This window comes from Diceros bicornis, chromosome 38, assembly GCF_020826845.1.
Source record: "Diceros bicornis minor isolate mBicDic1 chromosome 38, mDicBic1.mat.cur, whole genome shotgun sequence".
Taxonomy (NCBI): Eukaryota; Metazoa; Chordata; class Mammalia; order Perissodactyla; family Rhinocerotidae; genus Diceros; species Diceros bicornis.
The window spans coordinates 1335731-1353875 of NC_080777.1; the positions used below are offsets into that span (position 1 = coordinate 1335731).

The following is an 18145-nucleotide window of genomic DNA, read 5'->3' on the forward strand; positions in this document are numbered from 1 at the left end:
CTACCATACCGTGGGGCACACTTGAGTGCTCTGTCAATCCATCAAGTCAACCAGCAAAGTTTCTCCCCCTGACACGCCCAACAAGACAATCATGAAGTTGGGATGATCACAATAATTAGGGAACACAGTTCTTTCAATGGTTGCCTGTGCTTCATTACATTTTTAAATTACAACTTGAGAATTAAAACCTGGGAACTTTTGAGTTCTCCCAGCAACAAAAGGGATGTCTATAGCAAATCTTGAACAATCGAATGCCTGCTAATTCGATTGCCTAGAATTCCAGTCATTAGCCAAGCAGTCTTCCAAATTAAGACATCCGGTCTCCTTCAATTTTCCACTTAAACCAGAACACAGAAGAATAGATTTGACCAATCAACTTAGGACAAAATTATTCATGAAAATGACTTCTGGTGTATGGATCAGTAGTTGTACAGCATACTATGAAAACCCCATGCTGCAACTTGAAGTCTCACAGATTCACAAATTTCTACAGAATTACCTTAACGTTCTTGACCTAGGTTGTAGAAAATGGGTCACATTTTTAAAATGTGCATGTAGTATCTTCATAAACGACTAGAAGCAAAAAGTCTGCACATTTCCATTTAAAGGATTTAAGGCATTCTGATAATTTCTTAAGTTTTGAATAGAATATTAAAAATAAGACGCCACCTACAAATTCGGGATCTAAGCAGTACATAATCACAATTAAAATAACACACAAGAAATTCTCAGTTCATATAATTTATTGCAGTTAGCACACAGTTTAAAAATTCACCAACACACCAATAGTACAAAACTAAACAGCATTATAAGTTATTCCCCCCTCAGGAAAATAAAACATACTATGATTGTCGAAGCTAGATGTCAGCCTAAGTTTTAGAACAAAGGAAGAATGTGAAACTAATAAAAGGAAAAAGCAATCACTCACAATGACCACAAAATAAATCCAAAAGAAAGTCCGTTTTCTCACAGACATTGATTGTCTTTTCTAAATTAATAAAAATTATTTTAACATAAACTGTATTTTAAAAAAAAAACTAGAAACTCTTCAAGTAACTAAAGATAATGCTCCAAGGCCATTTTCACAGCTTTTTTTGTTTGTTTGTTTGCTTTAAATGCCATTACAGCCAAATTAACACACATTTGACCAAATATTTCCAAAACAGTCCAGCAACACACAATGGAGTTTTCCATTCAGTATCTTAAGCACAAAAATAGGCTATGTTTACAGTAGTTAAGGCGATCAAATTTTAAACAAAAGCAATTAAAAAAAAAAAAAGGGAAAAACAGCAAACGTTTTCCATGCTACTCCCATAGACCTTATTTGTAAGTGCAAGACAGGAAAACAAACACTGTGCAAAATGCTTTTGCCCTGCGTGCTGGGTCATTAAAACCACACGGTGGGCTGCAGCCTCTGCTGCCGCGATACACATAGTCTACTAACCCCCTTCCCCATGTCAATCAAGGCAGTCCAGCCCTTTCAGCCTGGGGCTTTTTCAGTCTATAGAATCTTTTCAAGAGTTGGGGGGGGGGGGGGCGGGGGGGGGAGGGAGGGTAAGGAAGAAGGGGAGAGAAAGAAAAGGGGAGCAAAAAAAGAGAGAATGACCTATTGTCAATTTGTGCAGTAGTTATTCTAAAAATGCTCAACTGGGTAAATGTGTACACCTAAACTTTGAGCTGGCATGGGTTTTGTGCAATTAGAAGTTTGTTATAAATGCACACTGCACATGCAAATCTTGAAGCCGTTTGTAAACATTTATATTTTCCTTGTTATGTAGCGAAGTTATCAATCTGCAGCTTAAGTTTTTATTCAGCTTAACAGTTTCAACTTAAAGACAGTGGGAAAGTCAATTTAAATTATATAAAATAAAAATAAAAACAGTGCATTTACGTTCTTCATAACACCAGTTTTTTTCCAAATGGTGCTATTTTTTTCTAAGGAAATTAAATAATTTTAAACTCACTCGTTAAAGTTATACAATGCAAACAAAGACAAAAAATATATTGAAACTCATGCATTTCTGTAGCGTTAATATTTACTTTTCAAGACTCAACTAAGAGCATCAACACAACCTGTCAAGTTCTTTGACCCCCCCCAGCCCATGTAATCAATTACAGTATACAATAACAGTAATTCACATTTTCAACACACAGTTCAACACTGCTGAAGCTGCAATATCCTTTTTCGTCCCAAGCAAACCTTCACAGACAGCGTCCCAGCGATCCCAGTGTACTCTCAGAATTTCTCTCATTGGGAACCGTCAGAAAACCAGAAGTTGCCACAGAAAGTTTTAAGTCAACTGCTTGTTTAAAAATAGATAATCCAGCATTTCAGAAATTTTCCATTTGGGTCTAAAAGCATTCAGGTTTCCAACAGCCAGAAAAGATTCATGCAATTTGAGACATAGAAAGAGGCTAATAAAACTGGAGGGAATTTCTACTTTAAAAAAGAAAAAAAAAAAAAGTGGGGAGAAAAAAAAAGAGCTCAAAAGACAATGCAATGTTGACAAAACGAAGCCCTGTGAAAGCCTTTTGTGATAGGACGATTCGTTTCAAAGGTTCTCATTGGCCTACTTCCCCTACCCCCTCGAAAGAAAAACACCTCTCTATTCTCCGACTTGCGCTAAAGTTTCTTTTATCAGAATGCTAAATTAGTGAGATTCTCATGCTATTCTAAAGTGCAAAAACAAGTTAATATCCCAACTTCTTAGTTCTGGGAAACAAGACTGCTTTTAGACCGTACCACACCTAGATAGAGATCTATTTATATATATGCATATATATATTATTTATATATATATAAAATCATTTCCAGAGCTCTTGCGAGCTGTCCTCTAAGGTCCAGTCTCTGACGGCGGGCAGGCTCAGCGCCTCGCTCTTGACCGACAAGGAGTTCACCAGCTCGCAGTGGAACTTGCGGATGTGCCGGTACAGGTCCCCCGACTGCGTGAACCTGCGCTCGCACCACTTGCAGGCGTGCGGCTTCTCGCGCGTGTGCACCACGGCGTGGCGGCTCAGGTTGTGCGAGTACTGGAAGCTCTTGCCGCACTGCGTGCACGTGTAGGGCTTCTCGCCCGAGTGGGTCCGCTCGTGGCGCTTGAGCGTGTACATGCACGAGAACGTCTTCCCGCACAGCGAGCAGGTGGGCACGTTCACGTCGGCGGCCGGCTTGCTGCGCAGCCCGTCCTGCTCGCGGAAGTGCGTGCTCAGGTGGATCTGCAGGATGTGCGGGCTGGGGAAGACCTTGTTGCACAGCGGGCACATGAAGATCTGGCCGGCCGGGCTCAGCATGCTGGAGACGTAGGGCAGCAGGCCGCTCTCCACGGCGCCCTCCACCGGGACGCGCTCGCTCTCGGGGGTCAGCATCTCGTCGTCGCTGGCTTTGTCCTCGCGCTCCAGCTCCCTCAGGACCGAGTCCTCCCTCAGAGGAGCCAGATGGGCCGGCTCATACTGGACCCTGTGATTAGTGCTCACACTCTCTTTCACAGTGCCACGTTCCATGTCATAGTCATTAGTGCCAACATCACTCTCATCACAGGAGGCCTCTTTCTCCACCTTCACCTGCACCAGGCTGCTTCTCAGCACGTCCTGTGAAGAGAAATAAGAGCTGTTCAGATTTTCAACTCCCGAAAGGCTGGACTTGACAGACAGGTCCAGCACACAGTCAACGTCTGCCGAATCCCTCACGGAGGTGACAGACCTCTGGGACAAAGACTCTGTTGAGCTGCAGGGGCTGGCTACTGTTTTTCCAGCTGCTGCGGCGTGCGGCTCTGCCTCCCCGCCAGCCTGCGGGATGCCTGCGGAGTCTGAGGGCAGTCGCATCCACATGTTCCCAGGCTCGGCGGCCAAGTCCCTTTTGCTGGGCAGGATGTTCAATTTTTCATCTTCCCCTTCGTCGTCGTCGCTGGGCAGATCCCCCGCCATGTGGCTGCTGCCGTCCGAGAGGCTCTCGACTTTGTCCGAACAACTCGAGGCGTCTTCTTCCTTTTTGGTGCTGTCTGCCTCCGTGGTGGCTTTCTCTTTCAGCTTCTTTTTGCAGACTTTGACAATGTCATACATGTGGAGATAACTGGCAGCTGCTAGCACGTCTTCAATGGGCAAGTCTTTGAACTGGAGTTTCCCTTCATACATGAATTCAAGCAGGAGAGCGAAAGCTGGGGCTGTAACAATGTCGCTGTTCAGATGAACAATGTCTCTTTTGTCCAGCTGGTCCTTGTAAAAGAGGTGGAAATACATGCTGCATGAAGCCAGTACAGCTCGGTGCGCGCGGAACTGGGCATCTCCCACCAGAACAGTGCAGTCACAAAGGAAACCCTGATGCCTCTGCTCGCTCAGACACTGCAGCAAGTGTCTGCTATGGTCTGGAAACTCCATGCTGTCTTCATAACCTGGGGAGAGAGAAACTTCTCATGAGAGCCTGGTCAGGAACAACTCTGCAACGCTCTAATCCCCATATAAAAAAAAATAATTCAGCTTGGGCCGCGGAGGTACATGTCTCTGAATTTTAATCAGGCTTATGACCCAAGGACTACAGATCACACACTCAAATCCTAAATGCGGGAGGGAAAATGTCCATTTTCCAAACCCCCTGACCCCAGCCACGCCGTCTCTGGTACATCTCTACTTCCCTGGACTTTTGGTCAAGTTTTAAAAGCCTTGATTTCAGTACAGTCTCTAACTGAGAATAAGAATTTAGATCTCTTTCAGAAGAAACTTAATTAACTCTACTCATCAAATTATGTCTTACGAAAACCTACAAAATAGCTTTAATTTCAAAGGGAACAATTCATAGAATGAACAAAGAAAAGTCCCAAACACATTCTGGAAGATTCAGAAAACTTGTTCAACCATCCTTTTTATTACTTTTGCTACTTGACTGCACTTAGAAAGCACAATTTAAACACACACATTTGGCTGAATCAAGAAAAAAATGAAATCGCATAATTAGTCCAGAAATTAGCAAACAACTTACTTTTAAAGTCAGAGTGTTACAACAACAAAAGCCCTGTGTATAAAAACAGATGTTAATGCCTTAAGATTTGCAGGTAGAGCACACATGTACGAGATCAGAAGGAACTACACCAACAGATGGAAAAGATCATCTTTACTATGAACAAATCCAAATATTTTTTTTAAATGAATTGAGAAAAAAATGGCTATACTTCTTTGTAAAATCTGTACATCTAGAATATTAGGAACCAGAAGGGCTTTATTTAACTCTGAAAATTCTCATCTAAACTTTGATCCATTGCAAAGCAAAATGAGTTCCATATTAAAATTAATTCAAACTTTTAAAATAAAGGCAGATCACGTTCAAATGAAACTCAAAAGCTTTACAGATTCAACATCAAAAAGGAAAAAAAAAAAAAGCCTCACTAGGAAAAGAGAAACTATTTTTTTTCTGACTCTGCCTTACCTCAGTCAACAGAAAATACTTTGTTTCAACATAACTTGATATATTTTGTTTTCCCACTAGCTTCTATTCTTGCAAATATGCATTGTTGCCCTTGGTTTCTGGTGAAGGAGAGGGAAAGGAAAGAAGAAAGGCAAAGATGTAGAAGATGCACGAAGGGTCAAAATTCAACTCCTTAAAAATAAAGACAATCCGACTTCCCCTTTCCTGTGACCAGAAGCGAGGTTCCACACCAACCGTCTCAGAAAGTGCACTGGGGGAATGGATACACATCAATTTAATATTCAGAAATTCCTTCCCTGCTTCTTCTACATTTTGCCCAAGATGGACTGAAACTTTCATCCTAACCCCAAATACATTCTGCAAGATGCCACTGTTAGAATAAACCAAGATTTACAATACAATCACTTTAAGTGCCCCACAGCTAACATCAATCCTAATCCTTGAGAGGGCTAAAAATAAAGATTGGAGGGCAGCTCACAAGGTAGCCGAGATCAAATTAGGAGGCTGAGAGGACAGAGAGGGACGAAGAAGGAAGCTTATAAACATCTGATCCAGCTGACTGTGGCCATATGGCAGCTGCTGCCCAGATAAAGAGATTAAGAATAGAGGAGTGCGATTACAGCTGTCTGGCCAATTCAGGCAGCTCAAATCTACAAGTTCTAAATTAGTCGCTAACACAAAAACTCCTGCAAATAATTATTGTTATGCTGAAATAAAAGATCTCTTAAATATATATTTGAAAGAGAAATGAGGAAACCAGTCAAACTATTCTCCTGGGGACAAAAGTTTTTCTTTTTTTTTTTTGGTCTTTTTGAAAAACCTTCGGTTTCAAAAGCACTACAGCTGTATGTTTCAGTCGTGCTGCTGAATGTTTTCAAGAATAAAGTTTCACAGTGGAATTAATTACACAACAGTCTAGCTTCTTAACTAGAATAATCTTCTCATATAAGTTTGAATGCTGGATTCCAGACAGTTTACTATTTCTCCCCCCCAAAAGCAAAAGGAATCTAAATAGCAGTCAACAACAACAAAAAGAGCATTTTAATCTGAAGTGATCTCAAAAAGCAGTATTTCAAAGCCTTTCTTAACATTTCAAAACTTGAAATATTTTTGTGTATTAAAGTTATTTACTCGCTCAAGCAAAAGGGATAAAAATCAAAACTAAACAAGCCCAAGACTTTCAACTCCAATAACATGTTCATTTAATACTCAATTTCGTATATTATTCCTAAACTGGGTTAGAAAAGTAATGTGATTTTTTAAATTAAATAAACAAAACACCAAAACAGAAATATGCTCAATCTAATCTCTCTGCTATTCCTACCTTTAGGACACATAAACCTGATTAAGTCCTTTCCTCTGAGTCTTGCTGGCTCCAGGTCTGTTACATCGGTGGAAAAAAAGCAGACTGAGAGAGACAGATGCAAAGTGGAGATGATGTTCGGGAGGAAGGAGCTACCTTCTCCACCGCAGATCCGCACACACTAACTCCCTGTCTGTGTGTTAGAATAAAAGGCTGAGGGATGGCAGGCTGTCAGCTGCTCTGACATCATGTTCAGATGGAAATGCTACCTCCAGCTGTGCTCCTTTTAATGCCATATGCTACTCCTTTACACTCCTGCCACCAGCTTTTTCTTAGGAGAACTTTTCTCTTCTGTTAGTATAAACAAAATACTTCAAAGTCTCCCTTTTTCCCCCAACTTTCTAACAGAAGAAATTGAAAAACTCAGCATATGGAGTTCTACTGTATTTATGGAATCGCGACACTTCTGTCTGAAGTTGGTGGACTGGCTTGCTTACACACTGACAGCACACTCAAGCCACGGTGCTGTTCAGGAAATCCAGATTCACTTTTATTCAACTCCAACGTGAAGTTTCAAAGGCAACTTAGGGATATTTTTAAACCAACCCATTTGACATCTCCAGTCCCATTTCGACATGATTCCGGCACTTTCTTTTTTTCTTTCTGCTGAAGATAATGGCATACATGTCCCAGAATGTTGGAAGACTGTTCACAACTATTACTTCAGCCTGGTTCACCTTCTTATTTCACTCTTATTCAACTACTTATCTACAACTACCTCTCAGTACAATTTCTCACACTGCCAGTTAATGCAAATTTCAATTCTCAGTATCAACAAGCTCAAAACGCACTTTCTGAAATCCTGGAAAGTACTTGGGTTCAAAGAGACAAATTAATAAACTGATACAACCTGCTACAGTCACTTTTATTACAATGAACGCTGCACCTGCATATCTCATCTGACTTTCTGCTCAAAAAAAAGCAGAACGTTGTCTTCCCCTTGATCTGTGTCCCATAACAATCTGTTTTTGGGTCACTCTGTAATGTTCAGGATCACAAGAAAACCTTTCAGGGAAAAAGGGGGAGGGAGGGCAAGCCAGTTCTAGTAAGTTTGGGAACTTTTTAGCCAGCCTTTGTGGCTCTTTTCTCATGGCTGACGACACTGGCTGGGCTGACCGTTGCCCCGCAAGGTGCTGCGACATCTGTGAACGTCAAATCCATCCCCACAGCCTCTGGGGAGGGTGAGGGGTAGAAAAGGAGCTGGGGCCTGAGGCGCAAGTGTCGCAGCCCTGGTGACAAGCACTCCGTTCCCACTCGAGAGCCGTGGCAAAGAGTTAAAGAGGAACAAAAACCAACGCCTCTGTCCTGTCCTCGCTTCCCCAAAGTCACAAACCCAACTCTCTCTAACTTCGCGAAGAATGACATAATTACGAACGCCTGTTTCAGGAGCCACTCTTGGGAGATAAATTCCTTCTCAGCTACACAACCAAATGCCCTCTCCCCACTCCAATATATCAGGCATTAATCACCCCATTTACCCAGTGGGGTGGGGGGTGAGTGACAGTTTAACGAGCCCCGAGCACGGCAGTGGGCCAGCGACTCCCACCCCACAAATCAGCCCCTCCACGTCTCGCTACCGCGGGTCCGCAGGGGCTGTGCGAGGCCGGGGTTTTGTTTTTTCAAAGAGGTGGGGGCGGAGTGGGGCGCGGGGAAGAAATGCAAATCTTGACGTCGCCGGCTGTGCATAAGACACTCGGGGAAAGAGGAAGGTTAAACCACAGGGAAGGAGGTGGAGGGCGTAGAGCCGGTGCAGCAGGAAAACACCTTCAACAACAGCCGAGGAAGCAGAGCCGGGTCACGGCAACAACAAAAGAAAAGTCGTAAGAAGCCGCCGGGGGGAGGGGGGTGGCCGCCGCTCCCCGCCGCGCGCCCGCGGGGCCTCGGCAACTGCACCAGCCGGGCCTCCCCGCCTCCCCCGGCGCCGCCGCAGCTGCAGCGGTCCCCGCGCGCGGCCGTCCCGGGCGCCGCTGCAGCTGCGGCGGCTCCCGCGCCCCCGCCCCCGCGCCCCCCGCACCGGAGGCGCCGCCGCAGCTGCAGCGGCCGGAGCCCCCCCGCCGCGCGCGGCCTCCCGCAGCGGCGCCGCCCCGCCCCAGCCCGCAAACTAACTCCGCTCCGGGGGCGCCCCGCCCGCCGGGGTCAGGGGCCGGGCCGGCGCCGGGACTCACACGGGGCGGCCCCCAGTCGCCGCGTCCCCGCGCCGCGTCCTCCTCCTCCCGGCCGCCGCCGCCGCCGCCGCCGGACTTGGTGGGCTTCCTCCTGCTCCTGCCCCCTCCCTCCCGCCCGGCCCCCCGCCCCCGAGCCGGCCCCGCGCCCGCGCCCCTGCCCCTCCCGCCCCGCTGGCAGCCGGAGGAGCGCGGCGGCGCGAAGAGGCCCCTCTCAACGGCTCCCCATGGCAGCAGCCCAGCGGCGGCCGCAGCCTGCCAGACAGCGCGGAGCGGGCGCCGAGCGAGCGCGGGGCCGCCGGCCGGGGGCGGGGCGGGCCGGGGGGGCGGGGGACGCACCACGCACGCACGCGGCGGCGCCGGCCAGATGTTCCCCCCCCCGCCCGCCTCCCTCCCTCCCGGCGGGGGCTTCTGCGATTGACCGAAAGCGGCTGGACCGGCGCTCCCGCCCGCCCCCCGCCCGCCGTCTCCTCCAATGGGAGGGCGGCTCTCCAGGAGGGCGGAGGCAACCGTCGGACTGACAAGAGGGCCCGGCCAATGGGGGGGGCGAGCCGGGGCTGCCGCTCGCGCGGGCCAATCGCAGACAGAAGCCGTGGGGGTGGGCGGGGCGGGAGCGAGGCGGCGCGGGGAGGAGGCCCCGGCGCAGCGGCAGAGGCGGCAGCGGCGCCCCTCTGGGTGACTTGGCCGTGAGAAAGTGAAAGGAGCCCGCGGGCGGCGGCGACAGCTGCACGGGGAGGGGCTTGTTTCCAGGCTCGGAGGCCTGGCGCGCCCTGGGGGTGCGGAGCAAGCCTCTCGGTGTGCGCCGTGACCGCATAAATACACTTTTCACCGTAGGGGGGCTCGGCTGCCCCAAGTTACGCAGGTATCCTCGGGAGGCAGGGCGCCCGGGGACACGGAGGACTCGCGTCCGGCGTTAGGTGGCTCCCTCCGCCGTGGGTGACGACGCCCAGGTCGTCGCCCGCCCGGGCGCAGGGAGCTGGCTGAGGACGTGCTCGCCGCGTCCTGCGCCGCCGGCTCTCCAGGTGCACCGGGGGCGGCGCGGCCGGCCCGCGCGAGAGGCGCGGGTCCTGGGCGGCGTTCTCCGTGCACCGTCTGGTTGCGGGCAGAGCTGCGCGCCTGCGTTTCTCGCGGAACCCTCCTGGCACATGTGTACTTGCGCTGTCACAAGTAGGCATTCCCAAGTGACCAAATTTTAGAGAACTATTGCAAAATTGATACTTGTCGAAACCCTAGCGTGATTCCTTAATTGGTGCGTATCAAGCCGCAACGTTCAGCTGCCGAGGGAAGATGTAAGGCTGCTGTACCGCTTTCCCTCCCTTCAAATAAACTTGTATTCGATTCTTGTCTGCAGCTAAACTGTTCATCCGGCCACGAAGAAAACGTAGAAACTTCTACCCTCGAGAAGTTGGAAACCTTGTTGAGGAGGCAAGAATTACGAGTAAAAAGTTGAATAACAAGTGAAAAAATGCTTCAAGAATATAAAATAGAAAACTGCAGAGTGAGGAAGTCGGTACACTAGTAATTGTCAAAGGAAATGTGTTTATTCTTTGCTAACTGAACCGGGACTGGCAAGCCTGTTGCTAACCAACTTGCCAGGAGACCTTTCAGCTGGGCAAAATGTGCTTTCACTTTGTTCCAGGTCAAATGGGTAAACTAAGTTGGAAGCATTGTGTGGGCAAATCAGACATGTTGAATTACTAATGAAGTGAAAACAGGAGCACACACAATTCCTGGAACTGAAATGCTATTGGAATATCCTGGAATATGCTAGAAACAGTAGTGATGTTCTGCTCTTTCTTCAACCTTTTCATATGCCCTCATGAGTGATCACTGAAGTCAAGGCCACCCACGATAACTAGTTTGTCGTTCCATGAAATATATTGTTGTATCTGTGCTTTTGATGAATTCTAGATCTTTTAGTCTGTTGGTAGAAGGCCCAATTACAGTCTGACCTGTTTCAAGTTAGGGAAATTTATAAATGTTGTTGATGGATGAAATACACTCTTAAAAAAAAAGATGTGAAAAGGAATACATTGCTTTGCCAACAAGTGCAGGAAAAAGAAACGTTTGCATGCTCAAAGCTGTTTCTTACCTACTGAAAGTTAAAAATAAGGCAAGTAAAATAAAGTAATTGATAGTGTCAGGATATTAAATAATAAATTCATGAGAAAATTAGAACAGTCAGATTATCCACAAAAAGCTTGGAAGCTCGGCACTATGGCGTGTAGAGCAGAGTTACAGCTCTAACAAAAGGTTTTATAGAACGCACCTGCGAGTAGAATAACAGCCCCAGAGGTGTGCAGGGGAGACACCAAAAGTTGTGAGCATTGTTTTTCAGATCTATCAGTCATTGCTAGAATCCATTTTGAGAGCTGAGTAGTGTAGCCAGGAAATATAGATTAAATGGATATTTAAGGAAGCAAGTATGTCATCCCTCAATTATGTAAAAGATTTTATAAATTTATGAAAATGCATGGAATATTCATACATTGTCAGAACCAATAAAAATGTTTCTGGAGTATTTATTATGTTCAAGGAAGACGACAAAAAAGTATGAGACAGGTTCTCTCCTTCCTGGGGTTTAAATTTAGTTGGGAAAGAAATGGTGTAAATATATAAAAATCTGAAACAATAGAGAAGTTAAATAACAATATAATTGTATATGAATGTTAGAGCTAAATTGAATATTCATTGGTTACAGCCATCTTATTCCTGGTCCCTGGTGTGGTTGTATTGTCTCTGCCCTTTTTTTACATTAAAAACAAATTTTTTTACTCTCTGACTTTATTTTAAAGTGTCATAAACTTACTGTAAAAATGATACTTTTAGTAATTTTAGAAAGTCATCAGCCTACAAATTGTAAGTCAATAAAATAAGACCGATGTCAGAGATATCATAACACAGAATGATTGCTATTTTTATTGAGCATCCATTGGAACCATGGAAGATAATAAGTCAGCCTCTAAATAGCCCCAAAAGTAAGCTCCTCGAAGTAGGGCCTCTTTACCTCTACACAACAAACTTAGCTAATTACCATGATACAAAGCTACTTGACAGAGTTTGAGAGCCAATAAGTTTTTTCTCTCACAGTGGGGGAAAAAAAAAGTGCAGAATGTACAGTCTCTAGATTGTTAGAAAAATATACCATTGATTCCCTCTGGAGGAATCCAGTCCTGTACAGTTCCAATTAATCCATCCTTTTCTGGGAGTCCTGAAATTAAAAATGATACTAGTCATGGTTAGATTTCTTGCCAGAGAACAAGTTTTATGTTTTAATAACACATGCACTTCGACCAATAACAGTGTAACACTATAAAATGTTGACAGACGCAATAAAATTTAATTTGATGAGCAACTCCATAAAATGAATCTCTGACTTTTAAATGTGAACCACAGGTTAAATCTCTGAAAAAAATCAGTGTTTTTATTACACTTTCTGCAGTAGGTCATGTTGAAAAGTTATCTATGAAATTAATTTTTGAAATATTGACTTTTTATAAACTTCATGTATAAATGGGATTTTTTTCTTAAAAAATTAGGGAGGCAAATATTAACAATGAAAGACCAGATATTCCGAAGTGTTATATTTTAAATATAATACCTATAAAATGTAACACAATGTGAGTAGAGGTTGACCTGGTTTTGAATCTAGAGAGGAAAAATACACTAAAATGAAAAATTTGTTGAAGCTTCTCTTAAGCCCACTCACTTTCGATGTCATAGCACACATGAAATTCTATTAACTTACTTAGATTCTCTCCCCCTCGTTCTCTGCTGGCTTTTAGAAATGAACAGGTTAAAATGGCCTAAGGGGAGGAGGAGACACAGAAACACAGCTGAGACAATAGTAAAAAAAGTAAATGAACAAATGAACACACGCCACAATCATGAAATGAACAAGGAGCTTATTTCCTAAAGCATGGTTTTTAAAGATATCATGCTTATAATTCCGCAAAGCAAGTTGTATACCAAATCATTCCCTGAGTTATAAATTCTATAATACTTGAGTCTATTTATTAAACTCCTGAACTATGATAAACCATAAGTAGGAGATAATTCATCCCGATTCTCAGCCCTGAAGACAGAAATGTTATCATAAACTCCTGAGGAACTGTCCTTAGCAGATTTACACAGGGCGTTGGGGATGTGCCCCCTACACTGAAAGCGGAATGAGCCAACACCAGTAATTCAAACCTGTTTGAGGGTTAAGGGCGGAGAGGAGCAAACGATACAGTTTTCCCAGAACTGTTTTTCCTATGTAGCAGCCAGTTTTCAGTTGCTTACTGTAAATCAGCGCTTTTACATGACCATCATAAATCCAGAGACAGCATAATGGCTCAGGGAGGCCGATAGTTCAGGCTTGGTTGAGACCAAAGACTGGCCACTTCGGAGAATTTAGAGAGAAAGCAAAGAGCCCCCCAGCCCACGTCTCTTTCTTCTTTCTCAGTCTCTCTCTCTCTCTCTCCCTTTCTCTCCTCTCCTCCTCCTCCTCCTCTTCTCTTATTTCTCTCTCTTGCTCCCCATCCTTCCATAAAATGCTTTGTGCCTTATGGCATATGGAAGGACAAAATGCATACAATGATGCTTTCTACAGTTAACACTGAGCTATAATACATTCATTATTCACTTCATATATGATTCCAGGCAACTTTTGAGCCCCAGGTTGTCTCTCCTCCTTGCTACACAGATGCCTTCCTACCATCCATTGATGTGACTTCAGTCAGTTAAAAATTACTTAAATACTATCCTAAACAAAATAAGTTTGTATACACGTCTGCCACCCTTGAAAATCACACAGTACCTCTAAAATCCAGATGTTGGAATTGTGTTATTTTGGAGGTTGTATTTATTTGGATAATTAAAAATTGCATTCATTTTGTCTGTGGGTTCTTTTAGGTTTATTTTTTAAAAATAATCTGAATAAACTTATGGCTTTTCTGGGTGAATAGATTCTGTTAAAGAAAGATTTAGTATGAACCTATGATATTCATGCCCTATTTTTTAAAGGATGTAAATCTTTAAGATAGAGGCAGTTTGTTTTATTCAAAATGAAAGCATAAAACTTCTAATATTTAAATGATAATATTCTTAATTATACTCAATTGCTTAAACTGGGACTTGTAGAAATTTGGGTGCAAATTAACTTAGATAGAAAAGGAGAAGCAAAGAGAATGAGAGAGACTACCAGTAGGTATTGATTCTGCAGACCTACTATGTGTCAGGTGCTGTGCTTCTGCCCACAAGCATGAAACGTCTACCTGTCTGCATTCCAATACAGGGAGAAGTTGCTGCTTCCTTTTGTGTTTGCTCCACACTCCAATGCAGCGCCTTCTTGGACTTTAAACTGTCAGAAAGGAGAATGATACATGCAAAAATTGTTTACTGATTACATTAGAGAAATAAGGACCTGCGTCCTCATGATTCTAGTTGTAAAATTTCCACCACGTGCCAGGTGCCAGCAATATGTGAAATCATATCATCCCCTGTTATATTTAGGACTTCATTATGTATAAATGTCATTGTGAACCCACTGGACAAAGAGAACATTTCATTTTTCGTTCTGTGGCTAATAAATGCATACTAACCCTAAGTACTGTAATAATATAAAGTTGTCTTAATAAAAATCTTTTCTTATAAAGAAATTCTATAAATTTAACTCAAAAGTCTTGATACATACCAAATTCAAACTATTCCTGGTAATAAGAGCAGACAGAAGGTTAAATCTCGCTCCAGAAATTTACTTCACCCTTAGCGACAACATGCAACTCAGGAAGTTACTTCCCTTACAAAGAACGAGCATGTATGCCTAAGACTAAAATGATTATTTTTGAAGTACCCATTTTACAATGCAAATGTGTATCTAAATTAAACTCAGTAAAAATAAGCATTTTAAATTGAAGCTGCAGTAATGACTTTATAGGAGACAATAGGAAGAGTGGTTCTTGAATATGAACTCAGAGGAAACAGATCTCAAATTCCTTCTAGGTTCCTTGAAGCTTTCTTTGTTCTCCAGCTCTGTACCTTAACGTATTGGCACATGTTTAACTGAAGACCCGTTGCTCTGAAGTTGTTTTACATAAGTGAGTCTGTTCGGCCAGGTCACCGCAAAAAGGAAACAAAAAGGTTGAGTCAAAAAAACCGAACCTGATAACTGGTCTACAATGCCAAGCCATGCCTGAGCCCTTGGAATATGGGGCAGATGCAGGAGTGCAGGCTCGCTAAGACAGAGCAGCAGCAAGAGTCTACGTAACGAAAACACATGCACAACAGAGCATTTTAGACAGAGACGGATGACAGATGGAGAAGAGCCAGATAAGGGACAACAGCTTTACAGGGGACAGGTAGAGGTACAAAGAACAGTGAGAAGAAGGTGACAGTAGAGACGGATAATTGGAGAGAAGGAAAGACCCCAACAGGAAGGGGTCTGTGGTAGGGGCCTTGGGGTGGAGATGGTGCTGGTCGAGGTCGTGGCAGCAGCAAGGTGAATAAAACAGAGGCGTCAATATTCCTTCCTGCGCTCTGCTGGCCCTATGCCACTATTTTTTGTCAAACCATGGCTTACTCATTGCCCTTAAATAATGCTTTATGAAATAGCTAGCCCAAAAGTAGAGAGGATTAGAATATACTTGGTATTTAACATTAAGTTGCGGCAGTTAGGGCAACTGTGTGTGTGTGCACGTCTGCGTGTGTGTGTCCGTGTGTGTGCGCATGTGCACCAAGGCCATTAGTTTTGCTGGTTTTTCTGAAAAGATCTGCTTGTTATAAACTAGATTTTCTTAATTATAGAGACAGAGCCTCATAGTACACTCATTTCGTAGTTTTAGGTTGACCTTACGGAGAAATTGAGGGGGTGTATTGACGATTCATTGAGGAATATGAACTGTTTGTCAACCTAACTAATCACATCTCAGAAATCCATTCATTCAGCAGTCACCGACACCTAACATGCATAGGGCCTGGAACTAGGCGCGTCGGCCTCCATGTAAAACATCTGGCCTGGATCATAACCAGACACATGAGTTAGTGCTGGAAAGAGAGAGGGTTGAACCACTTCAGTGAAGTGAACCAGGAAAATTCCCATGATCTAAGATACTATTTTTTGTTTATTATCTTCCTTGATAGAATATAAGCTCCCTCAGGATGAGGACTTTTTCTATGACATTAACAACTGTACCCTTAGCACCTAGAATGGTGTTTGTCACATAATAAGCATTCAAGAAAGATTTATAGGTAGGAAGGAAGGAAGGGAGAGAGGGAAGGAAAGGAGGAAGAAAGAGATGGAAAGAAGTAACTTATACCTTTGCACTTTTCCAGAGGCTGGAGGGAATAGCAGCGCTTCACATGTTCAATTGCTCCTTTCACACTCAGGAAGATGTGAGAAGTAGAGCTTTTCTGTAGACTACTAGAAAAGTGTCCATTTTCTTTCTTGGGGGTACTCTGACCCAGCATAGAAATAACCCAGGTGGACACGACAGAGAATTTACTCCTGGCTGAATCATAGCAATTCTTTAGCATGTGTAAAGAATATTTCATCTTTGAGGCATTTTAGAAGTGAGTTATTCCTTAAAATATCTCTTACAGGTAAGAGATGTGTTGTTAATTTTGTTACTTGGAGGAAAATGTGGAAATGGAATGGCTAAGTGGCTGATCCAAGACCCCAAGTTAAGATGGGTGAGTTGCAGAACCACTTAGCCATCAATTCAATAAACTGTTTTCCTTCAGATATTTAGGCCACTCTGAAACTAAAAGAAAAACCTCCATTGTTTTTAAGCAAATTAGAATCTGCCGTACTTTGAAAAAATACAATCTAACGGGTCTTTATCTTTAAGGGAAAAGACCATGGTCTCAGTTGTACCACGCAGACAAGCTAAAAATATAACAAAAGGATTTACTCCTGACTTTTCCAGTGTGGCTTCAACTAAAGACCTGCCGTTGGTGGATGGAACGAGGATGGCTCCGAGCAAGAGATGTTTTCCCTTTCCTGAGATCCTGTTAAGACAGTAGGGTCCTCCTAGCAGTAAATCTGGTGCAGAGGAATCTATAAAACTGGGTGCATCCTGTGACTGTGAGATATAAAAGATTATATTTTCATTTGCATGGTTTGCTAGGTTTTATTTGGCAGATACAATAACACAGGCCATGCAGAGCCCATAAAACAAAGTGAGCGCAGCAGCTCATTTGGTGGCAGAAGGTAATGGTTATGGCTAAGGGGTTTCCATAATTCATCTCAAACCCTTATGCCTATATTTATTGTTGTTTAAATGAAAATCAAACTCTCACGGCCATAAGAGGGGATCTGGTCAGAAATTTGATTGAGATCTTTTCTTCTTACACAGTGTCTGAGATTATCAAACACTCAAAAACAGCCACAGAAATATCCAAGAATAAGCATGCCTTACCTAAGCACATAGTACTTCCTTTCTGCAGTCCTGCTCCTCTGAACAACTCTAAAACTCCTGCAGAATGAGTGAGTGAAGAGAGAGGCCCTGTCCATTATTCTGACTCAGAATTCCTAGTTAGACTGAGAGCAGTTGTAAGCCATAGTTAAGAGATAGTGCTTAGCATTCAGATGATGTTTAGTGCAAGACAATACTTTGAGGGGCTGGGAGGGGACAATACAAAACAAGGGTTGAGGCGTGTGATATTGGCCCAAACTATTTCACACAGTATAGTGTCTTTTAATGTTATTAAAAGTGTTTCTTTCATAACATATTTCTAAAAGAAGGTTTTTAAATTCACGATTTTTAATCACTTTATTCTTGTTATGTTGCAAGATAGAACTTTGGCTCTCAATTGTGAATGCTCAAGACTATGGATTTTGCTCTTTTAGGGGAAGATTTTTTTAAGAGTCAGACCTGAAATATAGTTTGTTAAAGAGAAATCTGTACCATATTATCAAATGTACATCTGCATATGGCTTAAAACTATCAGTGATTATCACACCAATTTAGTGAAAATGGAGCTACATGGCTTAAAACAGATGTGTAAAATAATATTATAGTTTTATTTTCTGCAGCTCTCATGGAGGTAACATGCATAATATTGATGTATATACTTAAGTTTTATAGTGTTAATTAAAATTGCATACCATTCAGTGAGATAGAAATGTTTAACATTTCTGGACTATTATAATATTTGTAGTTAAAATAGTCTTGAAAATAAGAGAATAAATTAACTCAATCATTTTTTAAATGACCGGCATAC

General features: G+C 43.4%; 1 protein-coding gene and 1 long non-coding RNA gene across 6 annotated transcripts; one reads left to right on the forward strand and one right to left on the reverse strand.

Moving 5' to 3' along the window:
- Window positions 1–725: 725 nt before the first annotated feature.
- ZBTB18 (zinc finger and BTB domain containing 18) lies at window positions 726–8965 on the reverse strand. Of its 5 annotated transcripts, XM_058533527.1 has the most exons (3): window positions 6741–8502; window positions 3701–4388; window positions 3513–3588 (listed from the first exon to the last, which is right to left on the reverse strand). In XM_058533527.1, exons 1-3 carry the CDS (start codon window positions 6751–6753, stop codon window positions 3579–3581), a joined length of 711 nt encoding a protein of 236 aa, XP_058389510.1. In that variant the 5' UTR covers window positions 6754–8502; the 3' UTR covers window positions 3513–3578. The 5 variants fall into 5 exon arrangements, with proteins under 5 accessions (XP_058389508.1, XP_058389509.1, XP_058389506.1 ...); XM_058533525.1 differs by lacking the exon at window positions 6741–8502 and adding an exon at window positions 8945–8965 and having other exon boundaries at window positions 726–4388; XM_058533526.1 differs by lacking the exon at window positions 6741–8502 and adding an exon at window positions 8886–8904 and having other exon boundaries at window positions 726–4388.
- Window positions 8492–13820, forward strand: LOC131399361 (uncharacterized). The gene is made up of 2 exons (XR_009217120.1): window positions 8492–8599; window positions 10293–13820. It is a non-coding gene; the product is annotated as an uncharacterized LOC131399361 (long non-coding RNA).
- Window positions 13821–18145: the final 4325 nt, after the last annotated feature.